Source organism: Podarcis melisellensis (assembly GCF_964234715.1).
Source record: "Podarcis melisellensis genome assembly, chromosome: 8".
Taxonomy (NCBI): Eukaryota; Metazoa; Chordata; class Lepidosauria; order Squamata; family Lacertidae; genus Podarcis; species Podarcis melisellensis.
In genome coordinates, this window is record NC_138540.1 from 5,074,135 (window position 1) to 5,097,958 (window position 23,824).

Consider the following 23,824-nt stretch of genomic DNA (forward strand, 5'->3'; position numbering starts at 1 on the left):
TCCCTGGGAGACCCACAAGCAGAACCTAGAAGCGAGATTTGCACTGGCAAATGCAGTGCAGTTGCACTCTCCCCTTGTCCCCCACTGGATCGTATCCCGAGGGAGACTGGCTCTGATCCTGGGGATGGTTTGCAGCCACTGACAGCCTTGTCCTCCATCAGCTACATACCAAGCAAAATGGAGCCATCCTTTGACTCTGCTGTCCTGTGTGAGAGGACACTGCCTCTTTCTCAGTCTTACAACTAGAAGACAGCAGGAATTCTCAACTGTTTAAATTAGATTCCTCTGAGGCATGGGGCGAATTCTGCTCATTCAAAATAGATTTTACAGCCCGGTCTCCAACTTGGTCAGATGGGAGGATTTATATTTCTCCTGATTTAGACTTACAGTCCTGAGTGTCCTCATTTGGAGCTCCCTGCAAACAAACTTACGCCCCCTTCCCCCGTTGAAAGGAGCTTCGCTGCTGCTTCTTACAAGCTATAGAATAATCTATGAGCTGCTTTGCTACTCCAGGAAGGTGCGCAGAGTTTGCATCAAATTCACCATGTGCCCACCTAGCCCTGCTGAGTTTAGCCTGGAGGTTTTGCCTTTTAAGGATACTGGCACTGTCTTGTGGGATGAGGCCAAAGCACTGGGAAGTCAGGTACACCTGAAAGCTCCTAGGCAGAAATTGGTGGCCTTCCCCTGTGTTCTTTCCCCCGCCAACCCCACATTGGTATTGCGAGGTAGACATAGGGTACCATTTTGCCATCATTGTTGGTGGTCCATCCTCTGTGGGCTTGACTATTACCATCTTAGTGATCATCCCCGCAGCTTGTGACTTAGGGTCATATCCATTGCTGTGTGTGTGAGCGGAACAGACCTCCAGTTGCACAACAGGATCACCACCTTCCCCTTATCTTCACACCCTCAGAACTGGGAGGTTGATGGGCCACCCAGAACAGATTTTGGAGGTGCACGGAGACAGTGACATCTTGTGGCATGAGAACATGTCCTATAAGGCAACGTTTAATTCCATGCAGTGTTGCATAGCTCAATCATACCTTACATGGGGGTTATGTTCTAGGTATGATGTGTATATACAAAAATACGTACAGTGGTACCTCAGTTCTCGAACGAAATCCATTCCGGAATCCCATTCGGCTTCCGAAACACTCGTAAACCGAGGCGTGGTTTCCCATTGGTTGCAAGAGCTTCTTGCACTCAGTGGAAGCTGTGTCACATGTTTGGGTTCCAAAAAATGTTCGAAAACAGAAGCATTTACTTCCGGGCTTTCACCGTTTGAGAACCGAAACGTACGACAATGGAGGCATTCGGGAACCGAGGTTCCACTGTATGCTGGACACACACATCCAGACAGCTTAAAAGCTCTCTGCCTTGCTTATCAGACAAGTCCCACTCAGCATGCGGGTTTTGGGACACTCCCGCAAGGACTGTCCAAGTTCCTGCAATGTCTTGTGTGAGCATCCCAGAACCCATTAAGCAGGGTGGAGAGCTTAAAAGCTCTTCCACACCTGGAAAACCAGCTTTTAAGCTGTCTGCCTTGCATGCTATTAATTTGCCCAATGTCAACTGTGTGAGGTTCAATCGTGCAAGCTAGTTGCATGCAAGATGCGATTGTATTATACCGTAGCTTTGCTACAGCCTAGTCAGAATGAAGCCTTTATCCTTAAACTATTTTGATGCCTGTTTTCACAGTTGTCTGATGGAGACGGGGGTCTGCTGGGATTCTTACTGCTGTGTGTAGAAGGGACCACTTGAGCATCCTACAGGAGGCCTACAATATTCCAGAGGGACACTTAAGATGGACACAGGTGCTTCCTGGGGACAGAACAGTATTGGCAAGCAGACTCCCTGCAACTTTCGGCTTCTTGTCTGTATCCTCCATTCATGCGTTGTGCTTCCTGAACTTTGCCAGAGGGAATCCGGCCCCTGCTATGTGGAGACACGTGACACCACACACCAGGTCAATCCATACATGGAAGCCTATGGATAACCAAGGAATCTCAAAAGACTTCACATAGTAAAATAAAGAGTAGGAAAAGTACAGGCTGGTCATTTTTTTAAAAAAGTGCACATTGGACAGCTTCATGTTTACGTTGCTATGAGAAATGCACATGGAGGGGGTGTCTGATACCAGGAAAGAATTGTGTACAGTTCAGGTGGGGGTAAACTTTTGTTTCACAATAATCTTCCTCCTTGCTTGAGACTTCATGGAACATGGACTCGAGTCTTAGGATCCTGCACTCATTACAGAATCCGACTCAAAAGAAGTGATGAGCTACAGTAGTGATTTTGAGAGAGCTAAATTATCCAATTGAGAAGAAGGTCCGCTGGGTTCAACTGCAAGTCCCACCGCCCGAAAAAAATATCTTTTTGTATCCAGAAACATCCAGATGAATTTTCCAAAGTGATCACTTGTATCTACCAGCACTCGAACATTTTCCATATTTTGAATATCTGGATTTAGAAAAGTAAGGACTGAGCAGCAACACCTTTGAGCCCGAACGACAGCAACATAGCTCACATTTCCAGCTTTCATCATCACTGTGCCTCCAAATTAGAAAGTTCTTTTTCGACCCGACCTCCGTTCTGTGTAACTGGATCAAAACAACAACAACCGACTGCTCTGCTGCATTTTCCCAAAGAATGAAAAGCAGAGACCATAAAAAAATGTGTTGATTACAAGGCAAGAGATGTTGGGAAGGGTGCTTCTTGGGTTATGGTTTTTAGCACCTAATTGCAAAAAAGCCCAGCTCATTGAAATAGATAAGAATCCTACTTAAATCACTTTTGGGTGGATTCTTAAAAGTCATCCCTTTGTGGTTCTAAATAGGAAGGGATTTTTAGGCTGCCTTAACAGGACAATGTCAGGAGACGGGAGCGTTTCAACAGATACTTGTGTGTCTGGAAACATTCCATGGGATCAGCTGGGCTTGTTGTGCATCTTTGCTCTGACAATTCTAACGCATGTTTCCAAAGACAGGGGCGATTTGTGGAAGGGCTTCCATGTCCCGATACTTGTTCTGCAGGAAGAGGGCTGGCTCTTGAGTGTGAGGGGTGTAGCATGTTGCTGAGGGTCCTGATTCCTTGCCGAGTGTCCAGCCAAAGGTGTGTTAGGAAGAGGGCTGTTCTCGTTGGCTCAAAGTTCACCATTTGGGAGGTCCGCATTCTGCCGAAACCTCTCTTCTGTAAGCCAAATTGATAAGCAAGAATCAGGACCCTCAGAGGACAGCTTCTAATGCAGAGTTCCTAATGAGAGGAGGCAGTAATATATCAGGAAATTCTTTTTTTAAATCACTCAAAAGCCATGCTGTTCTTTCTGAGTAGGCAGAATAATTGAAATTCAAGATGCAAGTTGAAACCTCTTCTGTGAAATTTCTAGCTTTCCTCCTCCTCCCCCCAGCTTGGTTTCCATTATTTCCATTCCATTCCCTATCCGTGTTCCTACTTGAGCATGTCTAAAACCCCTGTTGACCCTGATTGCTGCCAGAGCCAATCTGATTGATACCTTTCAAGAAATAGTTATAGGCAGGTTAGTTTTAGTTCTAAAGTTTACGACATTCTGTGCTACGTTTAAAGGGCCCGATCCCTTTTTATTTGTCATTCAGCACAAATATTTCTTTGACGGTCCTGAGGAGGAGAACTGAGCTCTTCAAGGAAAAATGAGGTTTTTTAAAATATTGTCCCTAAACTCCTTTCCTCCCCAATGCTGATTTATTAAACTGGGCATTACTCCAGCTTGTTTGAAAAATGAAGTTCACAAGATTTTGGCAAACGTCTTTTGCACTCTTGAGGTGCAGTCAGGGTCACTTGATTGCCGCAGAACTAAGGAAGAGCAATTCACTTGGGTGGGAATTTCCCCATCGAAAGGCAGTTTTCCCCAAGCTGGCGCTCTCCAGATGTTTTGGACCACATCTCCCCTCCTTCCCAGCACCATACACCTAGGAGAGGTGCAGACCCAAACATCTGGAGGGCACCAGGTTGCAAATGGCTGCTGTAAGGACTCCAGGTATCTCAGACCTCCTTCAAGGCATACCTTTACCCCAAGTCCCATCTTGGGCCTAAAAAAACCTCGGAGTCCCAGTCCCAGGACTTTGCTCTTATTTGTGCTGCAGCGTGGCTTGTCAGCCGTGTGAAAGCAGTGTTTTTAAATACCTTTTGCACAATGTGACCCTGTGCTCCTTTTTTTCCACTGGAAGAAGGAATAGGCAGAAAAGTGACTTGCTGTCTGAATAAACGAGCTGGCTTGTACGTTTCTCTGCAATTGTACCCTGCAATGCTTTTGAGAAATTAGAGATGGCCTTTTAACCCTGAGCTTTGTGATCTGATCCCACCTGAGCTTCTGTTTCAATTTGGATACTTGACCAGAAGCAGGATCAGTATGTATGTTTCTTAAAAAATAAAATGGACGAACTGTGCCAATTTTTCACATTAGACACATGTTTGATAAATGAGACACCCCCTTCCTGATTGTGTGTTGACTTCTGGTTATATTGTTAACAACCCCCCCCCTCTTTTTTTGTAAGTACGTTTACTGTTATAACCAACCTGAAGATTATTTTTAGTCAGCGGTACACTTGTTTCTTCTGTATATGTTGCACTGAAAGTTAATATTTAATGTATTAATTTATTGTGTGGTTAAATTAATTTGATTTACGTAAAGTGTTTATATTTGATTGCCAGTTATTTCTTCCTTAATACGCTGAATTATAGTTATTTAAATGAGTGAAGTACACTTTTTCATAATACTTTGCTGTTGTCTGTTTTTAATGGGTTGAAGGGAATACTTTAAATAAGGGCCGTCTCTGCACAGATTTTAATACACAAAGTGGCCCTTGTCTGGTGCTGTGTTATGTGGCCGACCTGCCTCTCATGTAGAGCCACTGCCAGAAAGCCTCTGCCAGCCAGTGGGAGCAAGACTGAGGTAAAAAGGTAAAGGGACCCCTGACCATTAGGTCCAGTCGTGACCAACTCTGGGACTGTGGCGCTCATCTCGCTTTACTGGCCGAGGGAGCCGGCGTGCAGCTTCCGGGTCATGTGGCCAGCATGACTAAGCCGCTTCTGGCGAACCAGAGCAGCGCACGGAAACGCCGTTTACCTTCCCGCCGGAGCTGTACCTATTTATCTACTTGCACTTTGACGTGCTTTTAAACTGATAGGTTGGCAGGAGCAGGGACCGAGCAACGGGAGCTCACCCCGTCGTGGGGATTCGAACCGCCGACCTTCCTAGGCTCTGTGGTTTAACCCACAGCACCACCCATGTCCCTTCAATACTGAGGTAGGGGGCCCAAATATCTGACTCAGTACAATGCAGGTTCCTGCGTTCCTCACCTCCTGCATAGACTTACCTAGCCCTTAAAACACACACACCACCTTTACAAAAGCTGGGGTCTGCCACCTCTCTCACAGTATCGAAAGCTAATAAGTGAAGCAGCACTGTGTGGAGAAAAAGGCTCCTGGTGGCTGCTAGCCATGGCTCAGCTTGGCCTCCACAGCTGGAGCCAGTAGTGCTTTTGAATCCCCGTTTCTGGAAACTGCAGGAGGAGAGAGCGCTCTTAGATGCTGGAGTTTTGCTTGCGGGTTTCCTGTTGCGGCATCTGGGTGTCCCCTTGGCTTGACCCAGAAGGCTCCACTTACGTTCTTAAGAAGTCCTTCTAGTCCATCCTGAAGCCAGCTGCTGCTGCAGTCTGCTTCCTTGGGTGTTCCTGACTCGTATTATGAGACGGGAGGGGTGTTGTCATTCTGTGCCCATTCTCTCCATCTTGGTGGCCTTGAGAGCTGTGCCCACCCTCTCCCTCTGCACCAGGGACGAATTCTCACATTCATTATGAACCGAAGGAAAGGGTTCTGTGAACATGAAAACAGTGCCTCTATCATCCCCAGATCTAAAGGTGATCCCAAGTGGAGCCATAGGTGGGCACCTATGGAAGTGAGGTCTGCCCTAATGGTCTTTGGTTACAGTGAAGAAGTGCCAGGCAACCCCAACCTCCTAGTGGCCAAAGGTCTGCACACACACCTTTCTAGAAAAGGCTGGCCTTCATGAGCCCAGCTCAGCTGGCTCTGGCCTAAGGTGGTGGGGAGGACTTAGGACTTAGGAGGGAATCTGGGTCATGATTAAGAATCCACTAAGACAAAAGCTCCCAGCAGCTGTTTGTGCGAAGGCCAAGTGTAGCATTGAGAGGGGGGAAGGTGAAGAGCCCAATACATAACGGTCCTGGGTGCATCGCCTGGTGCTGGGGTCCCAGGGGACTCAGGAGACAGTGTGGGCTGGGCTGGGGGACGACGTGGTGTTGCTTGGCCACTGGGCATTGATTTTGTGCCTCTGTACATGGGTGATGTGGGCACATCAATGCTCAGTGTTGTGACTGGTGACAATGAGGTGTGCAGGGATGCTGTGTGTTTGCAGAGATGCTGTGTCTGTCGGAGTTGGCAACTGCACCATCGTGATGGCGGCCACCAACATAAAAGAGATCAGCCTGGCATCTGCTGAGTTATTTCATTAATGGCATAGTTCTTTTAGCGGCTGCTTATTCATTTATTTTGCAGATTTATAAACCACGACACTGCCTGCAGCTACCAAAGTGACATAGAATAAAATAAAATGATATAAAGATTAAGCTCTAAACACAACAAAATCATTTCTACTGTTAAGCGATAAAACTGTTTCTACAATTAAAATTCTCTAAGACGGATGGATCAGGGGAAACCAACAAAAACATCTTCAGTGGCCACCTAAATACCAAGACACTAGGCATTAATCTAATTTCACGCATTCCAGAAGGCTGGAGCTACAACACTAAAAGCCCAGTTTCTAGAATTGTGTATTCTTTCCCCCCAGGAAGTACAAAGTACAAACGGGAGGCGGATGTTCACCCAACTCATTAACAGATGTCAATTTATTTGTTTAAGTTAAAGAACAAAAGCTAGTAATTATGTAGTAAGGAGTTCATGAGGGTTGTGATTCACTGACCACATACAGCTGCACCCTCCTAAAATCAAAGGAATAATTATTCTGGTGTATATTATCAAAGCGGCTCCTTTTTCTTGTATAATCTTATATGAGTCCCACCATGAACTCCAGCAGGCAGGATATTATCCTACATGAACAGTGTCTGCTGTGACTGCCTGGCAAAGCTGCCTACTGCATGTTTCTTGGACATTTTTGCTGGGTAAGTTTACAACAGAAGGCTGTTCTGCATCTGGGCCAGAAATCTTTTATGCAAAATATAGTATTTCTCAGTGAGAAAAGTAGAATGTCAAATCACGTTTACTAATTCAATTCTCAGTCTCTCTCTCCCCCCTCTCTTGGTACTGGTAGAATTTGACTCTGGAATCTGGCCTTAAAGGACACTGAGATACCACAATCCAGGATAGCATGAAAATGTTGTAAATACAAATTAATATGTAGAGAGCTGGGGGGGGGGGCAGCATTTCTTCTGACTAAATTTTATTCTGTTTCCATGGAATTTTGTGGTCTTTTACTTGCTGTCTTGCCAGAGTCCTCAAGAGGCGGCAAGCAGTAAACTTCAATAAATTATTTATTTATTTATACGTACGTCTGACTGGCTTTCCCCAGCCACTCCCCAGCCAACAGAATTAAAAGCACAATAAAACATCAAACATTAAAAACCTCCCTAAACAGGGCTGCCTTCAGATGTCTTCTAAAAGTCAGATAGTTGTTTATTTCCTTGACATCTGGTGGGAGGGTGTTCCACAGGGCAGGTGCCACTACCGAGAAGGCCCTCTGCCTGGTTCCCTGTAACCTCACTTCTTTCCTATATTGTGTTGATGCAAGGAAACAAAAGCTGCCACTGTTGGGGGGATGGCAGACTTACTTGTAAGTAGACAAGCACAAGATCAGGCCACGAGGTCAGGAGCACTCCAGTCTTAATGGCCTGGCTTCATTACAGCGGGATATAAACAGTAATTATATTCCTTCAGTCTCAGAGATTATCTGTCCTTCCAGGTGTCAATGAACACACAGAATGTCAGCATAGATTGTTGATTTCTACTACTGAAACAGTGCTATGTGCCTGTTTTACTGTTGTGGCTTCTTGCAACCAGCTTTTGGAACTGTCGCTAAGTGACATGAACCAAAAATTCTCCCTCTTAGGCTCCATCACAGGAAACTAAGTACAATTCGTGACAAAACATGTCCTTGAAAAACAGAAGCCCATCAGTCATTATTCATCAAGATAGTTCTGGCATGTAACCTCATTCCTCAAGGTGTTCTCCAAAGTGCAGATTGTGGGAAGATGAGAATGAATAACAAGGGATGGACCACATTGTAATTGCCCTGTTCCCTACCTGCTGCTGTTCCTGAAACATCTGGCCCTATCCATCTTCTGCAGCACGTTCATGGGACTCAGATCATTTGTACAATCTTGTAAAGCCCAATGCCCGTGAAAGGGATGTATAACAACAACAACAATTTATTAATACCCCGCCCACCTGGCTGTGTTTCCCCAGCCACTCTGGGCAGCTTCCAACAAAGATTAAAAATACAGTAAAACATCAGTCATTAAAAACTTCCCTAAACAGGGCTGCCTTCAGATGTCTTCTAAATGTCATATAGTTGTTTATTTCTTTGACACCTGATGGGAAGGTGTTCCACAGGGTGGACGCCACTACTGAGAAGACCCTCTGCCTGGTTCCCTGTATCTTCGCTTCTCACAGTGAGGGAACCTCCAGAAGGCCCTTGGAGCTGGACCTCAGTGTCCGGGCAGAATGATGGGGGTGGAGACGCTCCTTCAGGTATCCTGGGCCAAGGGCGTTTAGGGCTTTAAAGGTCAGCACCAACAACTTAAATTGTGCTTGAAAGAGCCAATGCAGATATTTCAAGACCAGTGTTATGTGGTCTCGGCGGCCGCTCCCAGTCACCTGTCTAGCTGTCACATTCTGGATTAGTTGTAGTTTCCAGGTCAGCTTCAAAGGCAGCCCCATGTAGAGCGCATTGCAGTAGTCCAAGCGGGAGATAACTAGAGCATGCACCACTCTCGAGAGACACTCTGTGGACAAGTAGGGTCTCAGCCTACATCCCAGCTGCATTGAGAGGGTGGCAGCAAAATTGCAAGCATTGCAGAAACTCTCCTGCGGATGAAAGGTCAATAAAAGCAATAGGAGTTATTAATTATTCTCTTCTCAGGAAAAGGAGAAGGGACGAGAAAAAGCTTCAGTCCTCAACTTTTCCAGATCCCAATTTAATTTGACAAGGGTCACAGAAGTTAAGGAAAGAAGGCCAACAAATTTAAGATTGCCAATGTTTTTAGGCCCACTGCCCCTGTACTTTTTACAGCGGCAGTTTGGTCTGCAGACATTATTAGCAGGTGACTAACATGCTGTGAAAAAAATTGTTCTGTTGAGTTCTGACCATCAAGCAGCACTTCAAGGGACAGCAGCACACGAGGCCATATTTTTCTTGGTGACTTGGCAACTCTCAAGTTTGGTGCATTACCAGAGACCTCCTTGCTAAAGGATCCTGTTATGTATTGAATAACAGATCCTAATCAGATTACATTGTTTGCGTCAAAATAATAATAATATTCTCCAGTTGGTTCAATAAAGGACTTCACTGGGCTTGTTTTCATTTAGCTATAGTCAGCCTTTCTGAAAAGCCACTGCAGAATGCTCTTTATAAAGGTCAGGAGAAATAAAAATTGTTGCCATTCATTCCAAATCTGTGTATTGTGAAAAACAAGAATTAAAGCCTGGCCTGGAATGCAAAAACCCCATATTAAAAGCAGATTAAACATTTTAAAAATAGAAAATAAAATATGCACCAAAATAGACATTGAATAACAAAATTTAAACCAACAACAGCTGTTTGGTCTGCTGGTCTCCTCATTCCACCTGGCTGCGTCCTTGCCCCAAAACCTGCCCCAGCCCAACACATCAGGAGACGAGGAGACGTTTGTTGCATAAAACACACCCCACTACTCTGCAGAGTCCAAGGAAACAGAGCAGAAGAGAGGGAGCCCCTGGCCTTCTAAAAGGGAAATCCTACAAAGTCTTCAAAAGATTAAAAGAACATCAGGAAAGCCCTGATGCATCAGACAAAAGATCCCTTGCAACTGGTGGGCAGCACCAGCCAATGGGCAAGATGTGAGCACAGGGCTTAATTCAAGATAGGTGGCACCATTCTGTGTAAACCAGGGGTCAGCAACCTTTTTCAGCAGGGGGGCGGTCCACTGTTCCTCATACCTTGTGGGGGGGCCGGACTATATTAAAAAAAAAAATAATGAAAAAATTCTGATGCCGCACAAATAACCCAGAGGTGCATTTTAAATAAAAGGGCACATTCCACTCATGTAAAAATATGCTGGTTCCTGGACCGTCCGCGGGCCGGATTGAGAAGGCGATTGGGCCGGATCCAGCCCCTGGGCCTTAGGTTGCCTACCCCTGGTGTAAACCCTGCAGGAGATATCTGAAAGTGCCCCTGAGCAGGTGCAGAGCTCATTTCCTTTTCACACAGTCAAATCATGCACAGAATTCACTCTGTATTTTTTTTTCAAAAGAGCCAAGAGATTAGCCTGGCAGGCTCCTTATCTGGTGGGCAGCCTTTGTCTCCAGGACAGTAAGGAGGGAGACAAGCAGGCAATCTTTTTTCTGGAAATGAACTTCTGTGTGAGGGGGTCTCTGCCAAGGACCGGAGAGCTCAGCACCACCAAAGCTCTTGGGACAGACGTTCTGTCTGGCACAGATGCCCTTCGTGCCTTCTCCAGTCCTCACATGGAGTTCTGTTATCCCAAGAGATACAGATGTACTAGAACAGCAATGCCTGCAATTGTCATTTCAAAGCCCAATTGTACAAAACGCAATCTTCTCTTTCTAGAGCATTGGGGTGGGTGGGCAGAAGCACAAGATAAAAAGAGATATACGGCTGCATTATATATGTGCACGTATAATATATAATCTCATCAGAAGAGTTGCTGAGTTTATCCCTCTTAAAGATAAATGCAGCCACAATATATTAAAGGCAGGCAATGCCCATTAAGGCGCAGCTGGTAGATTCTAAGCCTATTCAAGACAAAAAAAAAATCTGGGTCATACAACTTGGATGTCTGGAGAATTAATCTGGATCAGGGTTGGCAAATTTCCAACCGGCCTGTGCATTTCACAGCTGCTTGATGTGCAGATATTGGCAGGTGATCCTGTCGACCTGTCATGAAAAGCGCCACACGCTGATTTCTGCGCATCAAGGAACTGCTAAAAGGCACAGGAGAAGAAGAGCAGGATTCGTGTTTTTGTCTGGTCAGTTGGCAAACCTAATCTGAAAGCAGCTCTGGAGTCAGCCAGCGCCCTCCCCACAACCCCCCCCCCCCGCACAGGCAGAGTGCTTGCATGGACCATAGTGCAACATTTAATTTATTTTCTCTTTTAAATTAGTTTATTTTCTCTTTTAAATCCTTTGCAAATGTGCAGGGCAATCTCCCCACCCCCTATAATTGCATTGCATCTTCTCAGCTCGGCAGTGATGACAATTTCTGGAACGGCGTCCTGGGTGAGCCCTAACTAAAACCAAGCCTTTCTCCTTTTCCCAGGCTTGTGGGACATACTCCACGCTGGTTCCATTTGGGGTTCAGACAGTGGCGTAGCGTGGGTTGTCAGCACCCGGGGCAAGGCAAGTAATTTGTGCCCCCTAACCCGTGGATATGCGCCCCCTAACCCTAACCCCCAGATGTTGCGCCCGGTGCGGCCGGCCCCCCTGCACCCCCCACGCTACACCACTGGGTTCAGAAAATCCAGGCGATGAAATTAAACAGCAGAGCAAGTCCAAGAAGTGGCCGTTTCCAAATGGCTAGTCTCTGTCTCCCTTGCCCCAAAACTGCCCCTGCCCCATGGATGCAATGCCTGATGGCCACAGGAAGGGAAGATGTCTGGGGAGAATTAGCTGCGATTCTTGCATTTCAGGGGGTTGGACTAGATGACCCTTGGGCTCCCTTCCAGCTCTATACCTGAAGGAGCGTCTCCACCCCCATCCTTCTGCCCAGACACTGAGGTCCAGCACCGAGGGCCTTCTGGCGGTTCCCTCGCTGCGAGAAGCCAAGTTACAGGGAACCAGGCAGAGGGCCTTCTCGGTGGTGGCACCCGCCCTGTGGAACACCCTCCCACCAGATGTCAAAGAGAAAAACAACTACCAGATTTTTAGAAGACATCTGAAGGCAGCCCTGTTTAGGGAAGCTTTTAATGTTTAATAGGTTATTGTATTTTAATATTCCATTGGAAGCTGCCCAGAGTGGCTGGGGAAACCCAGCCAGATGGGCGGGGTATAAATTATTATTATTATTATTATTATTATTATTATTATTATTATTATTAACAATCCTATTCTTCTAAGTGGAGGAGGCAGGCAAAGGCTTTACTGCTCCGGGCAGCAGAAAGACCCACCCAAGAGAGCTTCAGAGTTGAGGATGGGATTAGGGATGCCTTTTAAAGAGGCTTTATATGGCTGCGGCTCTCTGGAAGTGGCCAGGAGGTATTTTATGGCCATTCTTTGGCTGCAACTGAGTGCCAGTGGTGGTGGTGGGGCAGCAGAAGGGGGGGGCCTCATGGGACGCTGGATGCCAGGCTCAATAGGTCTTCGGCCCCGATCCTGCTTCAGGGCTCACTTAGTGTCCTTGTGGATCCACCTTTGAGAGGTGTCAAATGAAGGTGTTTATTTAAATCAGTGGCTCCCAAGGTGGGGTGGGTGTGCTAAGAGGCAAGGGGGCAGCAGCAGAGGGTCGCTGGGCAGGGCCAACCTGTCCCGCTATCCCACCTGAGGGGCCACCGTGTGAGCAAGCCGGGGTCTCACCAGAACCCTATGAGATCTCTCTGGAACCCAAGAGGCTGTGGAGGAGGACTGGAAGAAATTTAAGGACTATTTACAAAAATATTGTAAATTGTATGAATGTTAAGAAAGATGTAAGATTATTAACAATATGGCACCATTAAGCTAGTTAAAAGGAATATGAAGATAAATGAAAATATAAGAAAATATAAATTTTGGATAAATATTATGCTAAAATTAAGCTTTTAAGGTTTGGGTTAAATTATCCAAAATTAGGGATACAATATTGGAAAATTATAATATAAGAATTGAAACAAGGTGATAAATTGCTGGGTAAAGCTCGAAAATTTGGAACGCAGGAACGAGAGATGCGAGGAAGTCCAAAGAAGTGAAGAAAATATGGTTACTGTAAAATTATATGTTACTTTGTTGTTGTTTTTTTATCGTATTAAGAAAATCTTTAATTTAATTTTTTTTAAAAGATCTCTCTGGAACCCAGAAGCCCCCCTAGCCCCTTCTCCTCGCTTCTCTGTCACTGGCAGGGATGTCAGCATCGCCCTTGAGCCAGCGTCACCAACTGGACTCATCCACTCAGCCCCGACTGGGCCAGGCGAGCTGGGCAGCACTTCCAGAGACCACCTTCTGGACAGGAACAGGTCAAAGTGCTGTGGACTCACAGCTTAGAGTTGTGAGCACCGGATTCACTCCAACAAGTAGACAGTCATCGCACAGCAGAGTGTAGCAGAGTCTAGCAGAGTATATAAATGACTCGGAGAGCAGCTCTGTAGAATATCTTCTTTATTCTATCTACAACTACTATACAACTATATACAGAGCTTAACAAGGTCTAAGCATAAATGAATGCTGCACTGCACTGAGTGTCTGCAGCTGCTCTTAGCAGCAACCTTATCTCTAGACACGATCTCTCTCTCCGACACACTGACTGACGGACTGATGTGGTGCTGGAGTAGAATAAGTAGAGAAGCAGAACACGCCTCCTTCTCTCTGGAGAATCAGAAGACTCCTCAGGAGATTCTTGGATATGGGAGGGGTGAAATCTCCTCAAGGGATGCCCCTAGGATGGTGCTACCCGAGGCAGCTGCTCATTGATGGGCCGGCCCTGGTACTGGAGGTGCAAATGACCACCGGACTTTGAAACACTGGCAGCCCTAGATCTAGTTCCTCCATACTGCGGAACGAATTAAACGAAGCGGTTTGAATTGGGTTTCCAAACAAGTGTGCAGTTGATTGTTAATGTTTTGAATGTCATCACATTATCATTTGGACTGGGTGTTCATCAGTATGCAGATGGCACCCAGCTCTACCTCTCCTTTAAATCAGAACCAGTGAAGGCGGTGAAGGTCCTGTGTGAGTGCCTGGAGGCGGTTGGAGGTTGGATGGCGGCTAACAGATTGAGGTTGAATCCTGACAAGACAGAAGTACTGTTTTTGGGGGACAGGAGGCGGGCAGGTGTGGAGGATTCCCTGGTCCTGAATGGGGTAACTGTGCCCCTGAAGGACCAGGTGCGCAGCCTGGGAGTCATTTTGGACTCACACCTGTCCATGGAGGCGCAGGTTAACTCTGTGTCCAGGGCAGCTGTCTACCAGCTCCACCTGGTACGCAGGCTAAGACCCTACCTCCCCGCGGACTGTCTCGCCAGAGTGGTGCATGCTCTAGTTATCTCACGCTTGGACTACTGCAACGCGCTCTACGTGGGGCTACCTTTGAAGGTGACCCGGAAACTGCAATTAATCCAGAATGCGGCAGCTAGACTGGTGACTGGGAGTGGCCGCCGGGACCACATAACACCGGTTCTGAGAGATCTGCACTGGCTCCCAGTACGTTTCCGAGCACGATTCAAAGTGTTGGTGCTGACCTTTAAAGCACTAAACGGCCTCGGTCCTGTATACCTGAAGGAGCGTCTCCACCCCCATCGTTCAGCCCGGACACTGAGATCCAGTGCCGAGGGCCTTCTGGCGGTTCCGTCATTGCGAGAAGTGAGGCTACAGGGAACCAGACAGAGGGCCTTCTCGGTAGTGGCGCCCGCCCTGTGGAACGCCCTCCCATCAGATGTCAAAGAGATAAAGAATTACCTGACATTCAGAAAACATCTTAAGGCAGCCCTGTTCAGGGAAGTTTTTAATATGTAATGCGGTACTGTTTTTAACACTGATTGGGAGCCGCCCAGAGTGGCTGGGGAAACTCAGCCAGATGGGCGGGGTATAAATAATAAATTATTATTATTATTATTATTATTATTATTATTATTATTATTATCATCTCCCTTAGCGGCTGCGCAAGCCGCTGTTCTGAATAATCCTTTTTATAAGGCAGGGGGCACTGGGGGCAAATTTGTGGAACGGCTGCTTGGAGTCCAGAAATCCCTAAGAGAGGGCAGAGGTCCGGAGGCAGAGGGAGGGACAGCCCCTGCTGGGCGGTGGTGACGGAAGGCAAGAGATCAGGTCCAGCCTTCTGAGAAGCCCTTGCAGGTTCCAGACTTTCGGGTAAGACCAGCTGCAGCCCTGGGAGGCTCCCGGATTGGGTTTTACAAGCAGAAGGCCAGGTGATCAGCAGAAGCTGCGCTCAGAGGCAGCCAGGGTGGGGCTGAGGCTGAAGCCATTAAAATTCTGCTCTCCCTTTAATCGTTGACTCTTTCCTACCCACTTGATAGCACACATAACAGAGATGTTTGTCTCGGCCCTGGAAAAGAGCAGTGATTTCTCTTTCACCCTCGGTTTGATGCTTGCCTGCCTAGTACCCGGCTGCCCACTTTACTTGTTATATTTCCTGTATACGCCACCTTTTCCTCCAAGGAGTTCAAGGGGATGTTCAGTGGTACCTCGGGTTACAGACGCTTCAGGTTACAGACTCCGCTAACCCAGAAATACAGTGGTACCTCGGGTTAAGAACTTAATTCGTTCCAAAGGTCTGTTCTTAACCTGAAACTGTTCTTAACCTGAAGCACCACTTTAGCTAATGGGGCCTCCTGCTGCCGCTGCACCACTGCTGCACAATTTCTGTTCTCATCCTGAAGCAAAGTTCTTAACCCGAGGTACTATTTCTGGGTTAGCGGAGTCTGTAACCTGAAGCGTCTGTAACCAAGGTACCACTGTAGTACCTCGGGTTAAGAACTTTGCTTCAGGATGAGAACAGAAATCACGGCACAGTGGCAGCGGGAGACCCCATTAGCTAAAGTGGTACCTCAGGTTAAGAACAGTTTCAGGTTAAGAACGGACCTCCGGAACGAATTAAGTTCTTAATCCGAGGTACCACTGTACCTTGTTCTCCTCCCTGCATTTCATCCTCACGACAATCCTGCAAGATAGGTTAGGCTGAGAGACAGTGACTGGCCCAACGTCACCCAGTGCATTTCCTGGCGGAGTGGAGATTCGAACCCAGGGCTCCAAGGACACAATCCAACACTCTAAACCCAGGGTTGTCAACCTGGTCCCTACCGCTCACTAGTGGGCGTTTCAGGCTTCTAGGTGGGGGGTAGGGGATTCTACGGCACAAGCTGATCCTCCTATCGAGCACTGGTGGGCGGTAAGGAAATTTTACCATCAAGAAAGATGCATTAGTGGGCGGTATCCTTGCTCTAACCATTACACCACACTATCTGTCTGAGTTCTGCACTTATTTGCATGCCCCTCAAGTGTCCCTATTTAATTGGGACATCCTGAACTGACAGAAGCTGCCCCGGCTACTGATCCCAATCCGGGATGCCCCAGTTTTCCAGAAGCAGCACGCGCTGGGGCACCCTTCCCACAGGCTGCTGCAGGCCATGCTGTGTCTCGTGAGGAGCAGGAGCTAGAAGAGAGGAGGGGGAAGGCGGAGGAAAACAAGGGGGTTTCTGCAGTGACCAAATGGGCAAGGAAGGGGGTCAGCGGCAGGGAGGGGGCAAGAGACAGATTTGGTGCCCCCAATTTCCCCCCACAAAATGTTGGAGGGTATGGATTTGTGATGAACAACCACAAATGCAACTGGACCACATGCAGGTAGAGAGCTTTTGAGGCTTTAATATTTTAAGGAGGGAAGACTTCAGTTCTGGATTTTTCTCTCCTCTCCCCATTTGTATTCCACCCTTCCTTCCAAAGGAGCCCAGTGCCTCCCCATCACTGGAACAGAAAGGCACAAAGGGGCAGGCAATTTAGAGAAACAATTTTGGGGTAATTAAACTGGCTGTTCCTTCTTAATTGCCTACTTCCACTCATAAGGAAATAACAACACCCCGTCCCTGGAATCAACCTGCAATAAATAAAGCACAAAGCCTGCTTCACTTGATATGGCTGGGGAGTCGGGATCTTTACTGAATAAGATTTACTTGTGAGTAAACATTACAGAAGCATCTCGGCCAAGGGGAAGGGTGCTGCTGGATAATATTGCATTATATCGAGGGCTTAAGAGGAGGATCAGTTGGGGATGTTTCGGGTGGAGAAGACAAAACTGAGAGGTGATATCAGAGCCACGTTCAAATCATAGAATCTTAGAGCTGAAAGAGACCCGAGGGTCATCTAGTCCAACCCCCCGCCAGTGGCGTAGCGTGGGGGTGCAGGGGGGCCGGCCGCACCGGCCGCAACATCGGGGGGGGGGCGCTCGCCGCCTCCGGAGTCGTCAAAGAGCCTCAGGTGCAGGCTATAAGAGAGCCCCATGTCTCGCGGAACTGACGAGCTGTGTGCGTGTCCGGGTTGATGGCGTCCAGCAGGCAGCGGCTCTCAGCGCTCGCCGTGGTCCCCACGCGTCAGGGCCGCGGAGGGCGCGCCAGGCAGCCCCTCCTCACAATCCCGCTGCCGCTGCTGCTGCTGCAGCTGCTGGGCCATGTTGCATTTTCCTCGCCTCTCTGCCCTCCTCCTCCGGGCAAGCGGTGTCAACGACGGCAGCACCAGCGGCAACTCGCTTCAGATCACCTGACACGGACCCGCCACCGCCGTGGCTACCTTACTGTAAATACCCCAGCCCAGGCAGCAGCAAGAAGAAGCTGGCAGCGGCGGCAGGTTAGGGGTTAGGGGGCGCAAATTACTTGCCTTGCCCCGGGTTAGGGGGCGCAAATTACTTGCCTTGCCCCGGGTGCTGACAACCCACGCTACGCCGCTGCCCCCCGCAATGCGAGAATCTCAGCTAAAGCTCCCATGACAGGTAGCCTCTGCTTAAAAATCCCCAGGGGAGAGTCCACCACTTATTGTGGGAGTCTGTTCCACTGCTGAACAACTCTTACTTTCAGAAAGTTATTTTGAATGTTTGGCGGAATCTCCTTTATTGTCCCTTGAAGCCATTGGTTCGAGTCCTCCCCTCCGGAGCAGGAGAAAACAAGCATGTCTCCTCTTCCATGTGACAGCCCTCAAGGTATCTGAAGATGGCCATCGTATCTCCTCTCAGTCTCCTCTTTTCCAGGCTAAACATACCCTGCTCCCTCGTAAGGTTTAGTTTCTGACGGAAGATGGGGCGAGCTTGTTTTCTGCTGCTCCAGAGGCAAGGATCCGAACCACTGGACTCAAAGGACAAGAATAGCTATCTGACAACTGGGAAAAAGCAACCCAACCTCTCTGGCATGCTTACAACGCTTGCTGTGGCCATTGCTATCAATGGATGGGACTTTTGCAGTTTGCAGGTGTTATCTGTGTTTGCCTAGTGGGAAGGGAAGTCTTGGGTTAGAAAGCTACTCAATGGCAGGGCTGAGGCAGTTCCCAGGACTCATTCACCTTCTCTCACCGGGAGCATTCATTCAGCTCAGACAACACACGGTTGTTTGCACAGAGGGCTAAGACTTCCTGAAGGTGCCCAGGAACTAGAACAAGTGAAAGATTTATAGCCAGAGGGAGGCAAGGCTACCTTTTTCAATCCAAAGGCTGCATTCCCTTTGGGCGTAAAGGTGGGCAGGGCAGCTGAAATTCAGGTTACCTTTGGACACTACAGTCATACCTCGGGTTACAGACGCCTCAGGTTGTGCGTTTTCAGGTTGCGCACCGCTCCGAACCTGGAAGTACCGGAATGGGTTACTTCCGGGTTCCAGTGCTCACGCTCGCGCATACGTAGAAGCGCTAAATCGCGCTTTGCACTGTTAACAGAAAAATCCGAGGGCTCCCTTGGACAAAAACAAATATACCAACCAGGATAACTTGGAGCAAAACAGCAGCCTGTAGGCTTGGCCTTTATTGAACTGTTGCAACAGGGTGCTCCCCTCACTTGCAGGAGAGAGGAAGGACACAGAAAAAATGGGGTGCAAAGTCTTATAAAGACTTTTGAAATTCCCATCCTGTAGATCAAGCCCACCCCCAGAAACATCATGCATACATCACAGAAAGGAGGGGTTGAGGGAGGAGTTGTGGTGGTAACCTGAGTGTCCTGTCACCTGGCTGGTTCCCCCTTTCCCCCTCCCCATGAGTATTTTCCAGGTGACAGAGGGGAGTTTGCAGTTTCCTGCCCCCAGAGGGAAGAGCTGATTATTGTCCTTTGTTCCAGTCTGTGCTGAATCCACTCCCATATGCAAGTTCTTTGTGATCTTGATGGTCTTGATGGACTGCGGGTTGTCTAGGACCATCAGGGTTGGCATAGCAACTGGGCAGGGCTTCTGTGGATGTGCTGTTATGCTGAAGGGATTATGGCTGCCCTGTATCAAACCTTCCCCATTTTGTAGTCCTTCCTTCATGGAGTAAAATAAAAGTGGAACAGCGCAAATCCAATGTATGGTTGATTTTCTATGAATTTATAACAGAAGTGTAGCATATGTAGTGGAGACATTTCCCAAGCCTGGAGCCCTGCAGAGGTTTTGGACTACAACTCCCATCAGTCCCAGCCAGGACCACCATTTTCAAGGCTATGCTCACTGCCATAAGTACAGTCATACCTCGGGTTACAGACGCTTCAGGTTGCATTTTTTCGGGTTACAGACACACCAAAACCCAGAAGTACCAGAACGGGTTACTTCTGGGTTTCAGCGTGCTTTGCACATGCGCAGAAGCGCCGAATCGCAACCCACACACGGCTTATTGGAGAAAGGCGCATCGCAAATCTCACAGCAAAATTTCTATATTATGAATGCAGAGCACATGGCTCTGAGCCTCTAAGAACCTGACCAGGAGCGGAGAGTAACTCACTCTGCTCCCATTAGCATTAGCAACCCTTCATTGGGCTTTCATGGACCACTTTGTCTAGGCAGGGCCGGTCCAAGGGGCTTTGCTGCCTGAAGCAAAAGGCAAGAAATTGCCTCGTCCCCTTCCACGTACAAAAAAATCAGCAGATCGCTGAATGTTATTTCAACACCCTCCATTGCACCTCAAGGGCATAGCACCCGCACAGAGCTTTCTCCATGCACTGCCCCTCAATATTTGCCGCCTGAGGGAGCTGCCTCACTCTGCCTCATGGCAGAGCCGGCTCAGAGTCTGTGCCTTCCACTGATCACCACCTCAATGGCCACTTCCAAGTAGAATCTAGTGCTGGACTTTGGCGTGGGCCACTTTGGTGCGGCCCCCATCCAGTCAGGCCTCCCTGCATATCTTCCTTTGAGGGTTTAAGCCTGTGGCATTTGATTTATAACAGGCGTTCCCAAACTGTGGCCCATAGACCACCACGGCCCCATGAGCATCATTCTGGTGGCCCACAGTATGCTCACTATGGTACTTTGTTTTTATATTTATAGGACTTATACGACTAGGTTTTTTTTATTTAAAAACTATGTTCAAAATTGTGGGTCGTCTTATACATGGACACAATCTCCCCCCACTTTCCCAATTTGGAGTCCCCCAAAATAGGGTGCGTCTTATACATGGGGGGGTGTTATACACGGAAAAATACGGGATATTATTATCACTGTATTATTATTATTGTTATTGTTATTAGGCTGAGAGGCAGTGACTGGCTCAAGTTCACTCAGTGAATTTTATGGCTGAGCGAGAATTTGAACCCTGGTCTCCCAGGTTTGAGTTAAAAAAAAGCCACGCCCCTGCCTGCTCTCCGCCCCCGGTAGTGGAGTATGCAGCTTTGCCCCCGCCCCCTCCTTGAGTATTTTCGCTTGCCCTTGAACTCTGGCCACGCCTCTTGCTTGGCTGGATGGTGGATAGAGAGGGGTGAGTGAATTTGTGTAGAAACTAGAATATAGTGGATGCTCGGGTTGTGAACGTGAACGAACCCTGCCCCCTGTGTTGACACTGGCAAACCTGTCTTTTGCAAAAACAGCCCAGAGGGAAGGGAGCAAGAAACACTCAACGAAACTGGTGCCTGGAATCCCCTTCAAAGGACCTCCTGTCCTTGCCCCCACCCCAGTCCAAACAGTGTCAGATGAAAGTTAACAAACCCTATGTGTGTATGACGTTAATCTCCTGAAATTAATCCAGGCCTCGATTGCGCACTTTGACGGACAGAATAACAGCCTTGTCTTTGCAACCGGCAGGCCCCGAGTGACCTGGTTGTCAGGTGACAGGCGATGCTTTGCTCTAAACAACCACAATTTTTACAAGTAGCTGGGTCGGGAGGGGAGTTGGGAAAAGGGGATTTTATTTATTTATTCCAATCCCACCTTTTCCTCCAAGGAGCTCAAGGATCTCCCCTTCCTCATTTAATCCCCACAACAACCCTGGGAGGCAGGTTAGGCTGAGAATGAGTTCCCGGCCCAAGAGCACCTTCTGAGCTTCAGGACTGAGTGGAGATTCAAGCCCTGGACTCCCAGGTCTTAGTCCAACACTAAGTATATGAGAAGCGTCTGCTGGATCAGGCCAGTGGCCCAGCTAGTGCATCATCCTGTTCTCACAGTGGCCAACCCATGGGAAACTCGCGAGCAGGATCCAAGCACAAGATCCCTCTCCCCTCCTGTGGTTTCCAGCAACTGATACCTCTTTGCTGCCTCCAACCGTGGAGACAGAACTTAGCCATTCTGGCTTGTAGCCACTGGCAGCCCTCTCCTTCTCCATGAATTTCTCCAATCCTCTTTTAAAGCCATCCAGCTTGGTGGCCATCCCTGCCTCCTGTGGGAGAGAGTTCCATGATCTAATGGTTCTAGTCTAATGGTTCCCAAAGGAGGCAGTAGCACCCCACCCCCACCCTCCAGGGAGCAGCAGGAGGGTGCTGGGAGTGTCAATGGATATCAGACTTTTTAATAGTAGTAGTAGTAGTAGTAGTAGTAGTAGCAATAATACAATGGTACTTTGGTTATCAAACGCCTTGGTACTCAAACAACTTGGAACCCAAACACTGCAAACCCGGAAGTGTTCTGGTTTGTGAACTTTTTTCAGAAGCCAAACATGCTCTGTTTTGAGTGTTGCACTTCCATTTTGAGTGCCACAATTTTGTATTTGAGTGTTACGCTGAGGTCTGTTTGATTTTGCTATTTATTTTGCATTTTTGTTTTTGCAGCTTTCTTGTTTCGTTTTTGTGACTGTGTGGAACCCAGTTCAGCTGCTGATTGATTGATTGTGTGACTGCAGTACGTTGTTTATTGCTTCCATTCTATGGATCAGTGGTCTCATTAGATAGTAAAATTTATGTTAAATTGCTGTTTTAGGAGTTGTTTTAAAAGTCTGGAACGGATTAATCCATTTTCCATTACTTTCTATGGGAAAGCGCGCCTTGGTTTTGGAATGCTTTGGTTTTGGAACAGACTTCCAGAACGGATTAAGTTTGAGAATCAAGGTACCACTATAACAACAACAACAACATTATTTATACCCCGCCTATCTGGCTGGGAATCCCCAACCACTCTGGGCGGCTTGCAACAGAACACCAATAACAATAATAAAGCTAGTGTCACTGGAAGATCACGTTCCTCGATTTTGTTAAATTACGGTAAGCTAAGTAGTTTAAACCGAATGCTGAATAAACCTGCAATTAATTAATATGTATAGACTGGTTTCACAAAGTTAAGCTAAGCTAAGCAGATATATAAGACTGAATGTTTAATTATTAAGATACAAAAATACAATCTCAATAATAAAGTTATACAATAATAATAAGGAAGTCACGCACAGGTGGAGGGAAGACACAGGAAATAAGAAATGGATAAATGTTGGTACATAAAGAAATGTGAAAATGTGAATTTACAAATATAATGTATATGTATCATTATGTAAAGATTTCATATACATAAAGTGAAAGGTAAAGGGACCCCTGACCATTAGGTCCAGTTGTGGCTGACTCTGGGGTTGCGGCGCTCATCTCACTTTATTAGCCGAGGGAGCCGGCGTACAGCTTCCGGGTCATGTGGCCAGCATGACTAAGCCGCTTCTGGCGAACCAGAGCAGTGCACGGAAACGCCTTTTACCTTCCCGCCGGAGCGGTACCTATTTATCTACTTGCACTATGACGTGCTTTCGAACTGCTAGGTTGGCAGGAGCAGGGACCGAGCAATGGGAGCTCACCCCGTTGCGGGGGTTCGAACCGCCGACCTTCTGATCGGCAAGTCCTAGGCTCTGTGGTTTGACCCACAGTGCCACCCGCGTCCCCTTCATATATGTATTGCAAATAAATAAATAAATAAATAAATAAATAAACCTGCAATTAATTGGTGCTGTTTTGAATGGTATTGTGCTATTATCTTCCTTCGTGGGTTGTGCAAGCCCTTATTCTGAATGGGGCACTGGGGATGAGTTCATGGAACCAAGTGGGCAGTGGCTGAAAAAAGTTAGGGACCCACTGTTCTAACCGGGGTAGGTGCTACATTCAAATAACAGAACAGAGAAAGCGTTCCAAGAACCACTTGGAGACCACGTTGGAGGAAGGGGCGAGTGCATATTTCCCACCCCCACTTTGCTCTTTCAGCCCCCAGCCGCTTGTGACAGATGGCGTGTGGGTGACTAAGCGGATATAAAGAGTCTTTGCCTGGCCGTCTTAGCCAGGATCTTGCAGACAATGTGCCAAATTAATGGGCCGAACGCAAGGCTGGCAGCTTACCCAATGGCTGCAGCTTCTTTTCATCTGCTTACAAGGCATCTTTCCCCCCTAAACCAATTGAGGGCTCTCAGACCCCCCTTGGGGTGGCAGATGGGTCACCTCGCTCAGGAAGGAAGCCCATTCACTTTTAAATGCCAGACGGGAGGATCATCCGACACAATATCCCGACTTCTTAGC

At 47.6% G+C, this 23,824-nt stretch overlaps 1 protein-coding gene across 1 annotated transcript in view; it reads left to right on the top strand.

Moving 5' to 3' along the window:
- The window catches only part of TGFA (transforming growth factor alpha), a 48,555-nt gene extending 43,826 nt beyond the window's left edge, over positions 1-4,729 (top strand). Inside the window, exon 6 of the mRNA XM_081922601.1 lies at positions 1,699-4,729. Within this exon, the coding sequence (XP_081778727.1) occupies positions 1,699-1,706 (8 nt within the window). The 3' untranslated portion in view covers positions 1,707-4,729. The remainder of the gene's footprint in view (positions 1-1,698) is intronic.
- Positions 4,730-23,824: the final 19,095 nt, after the last annotated feature.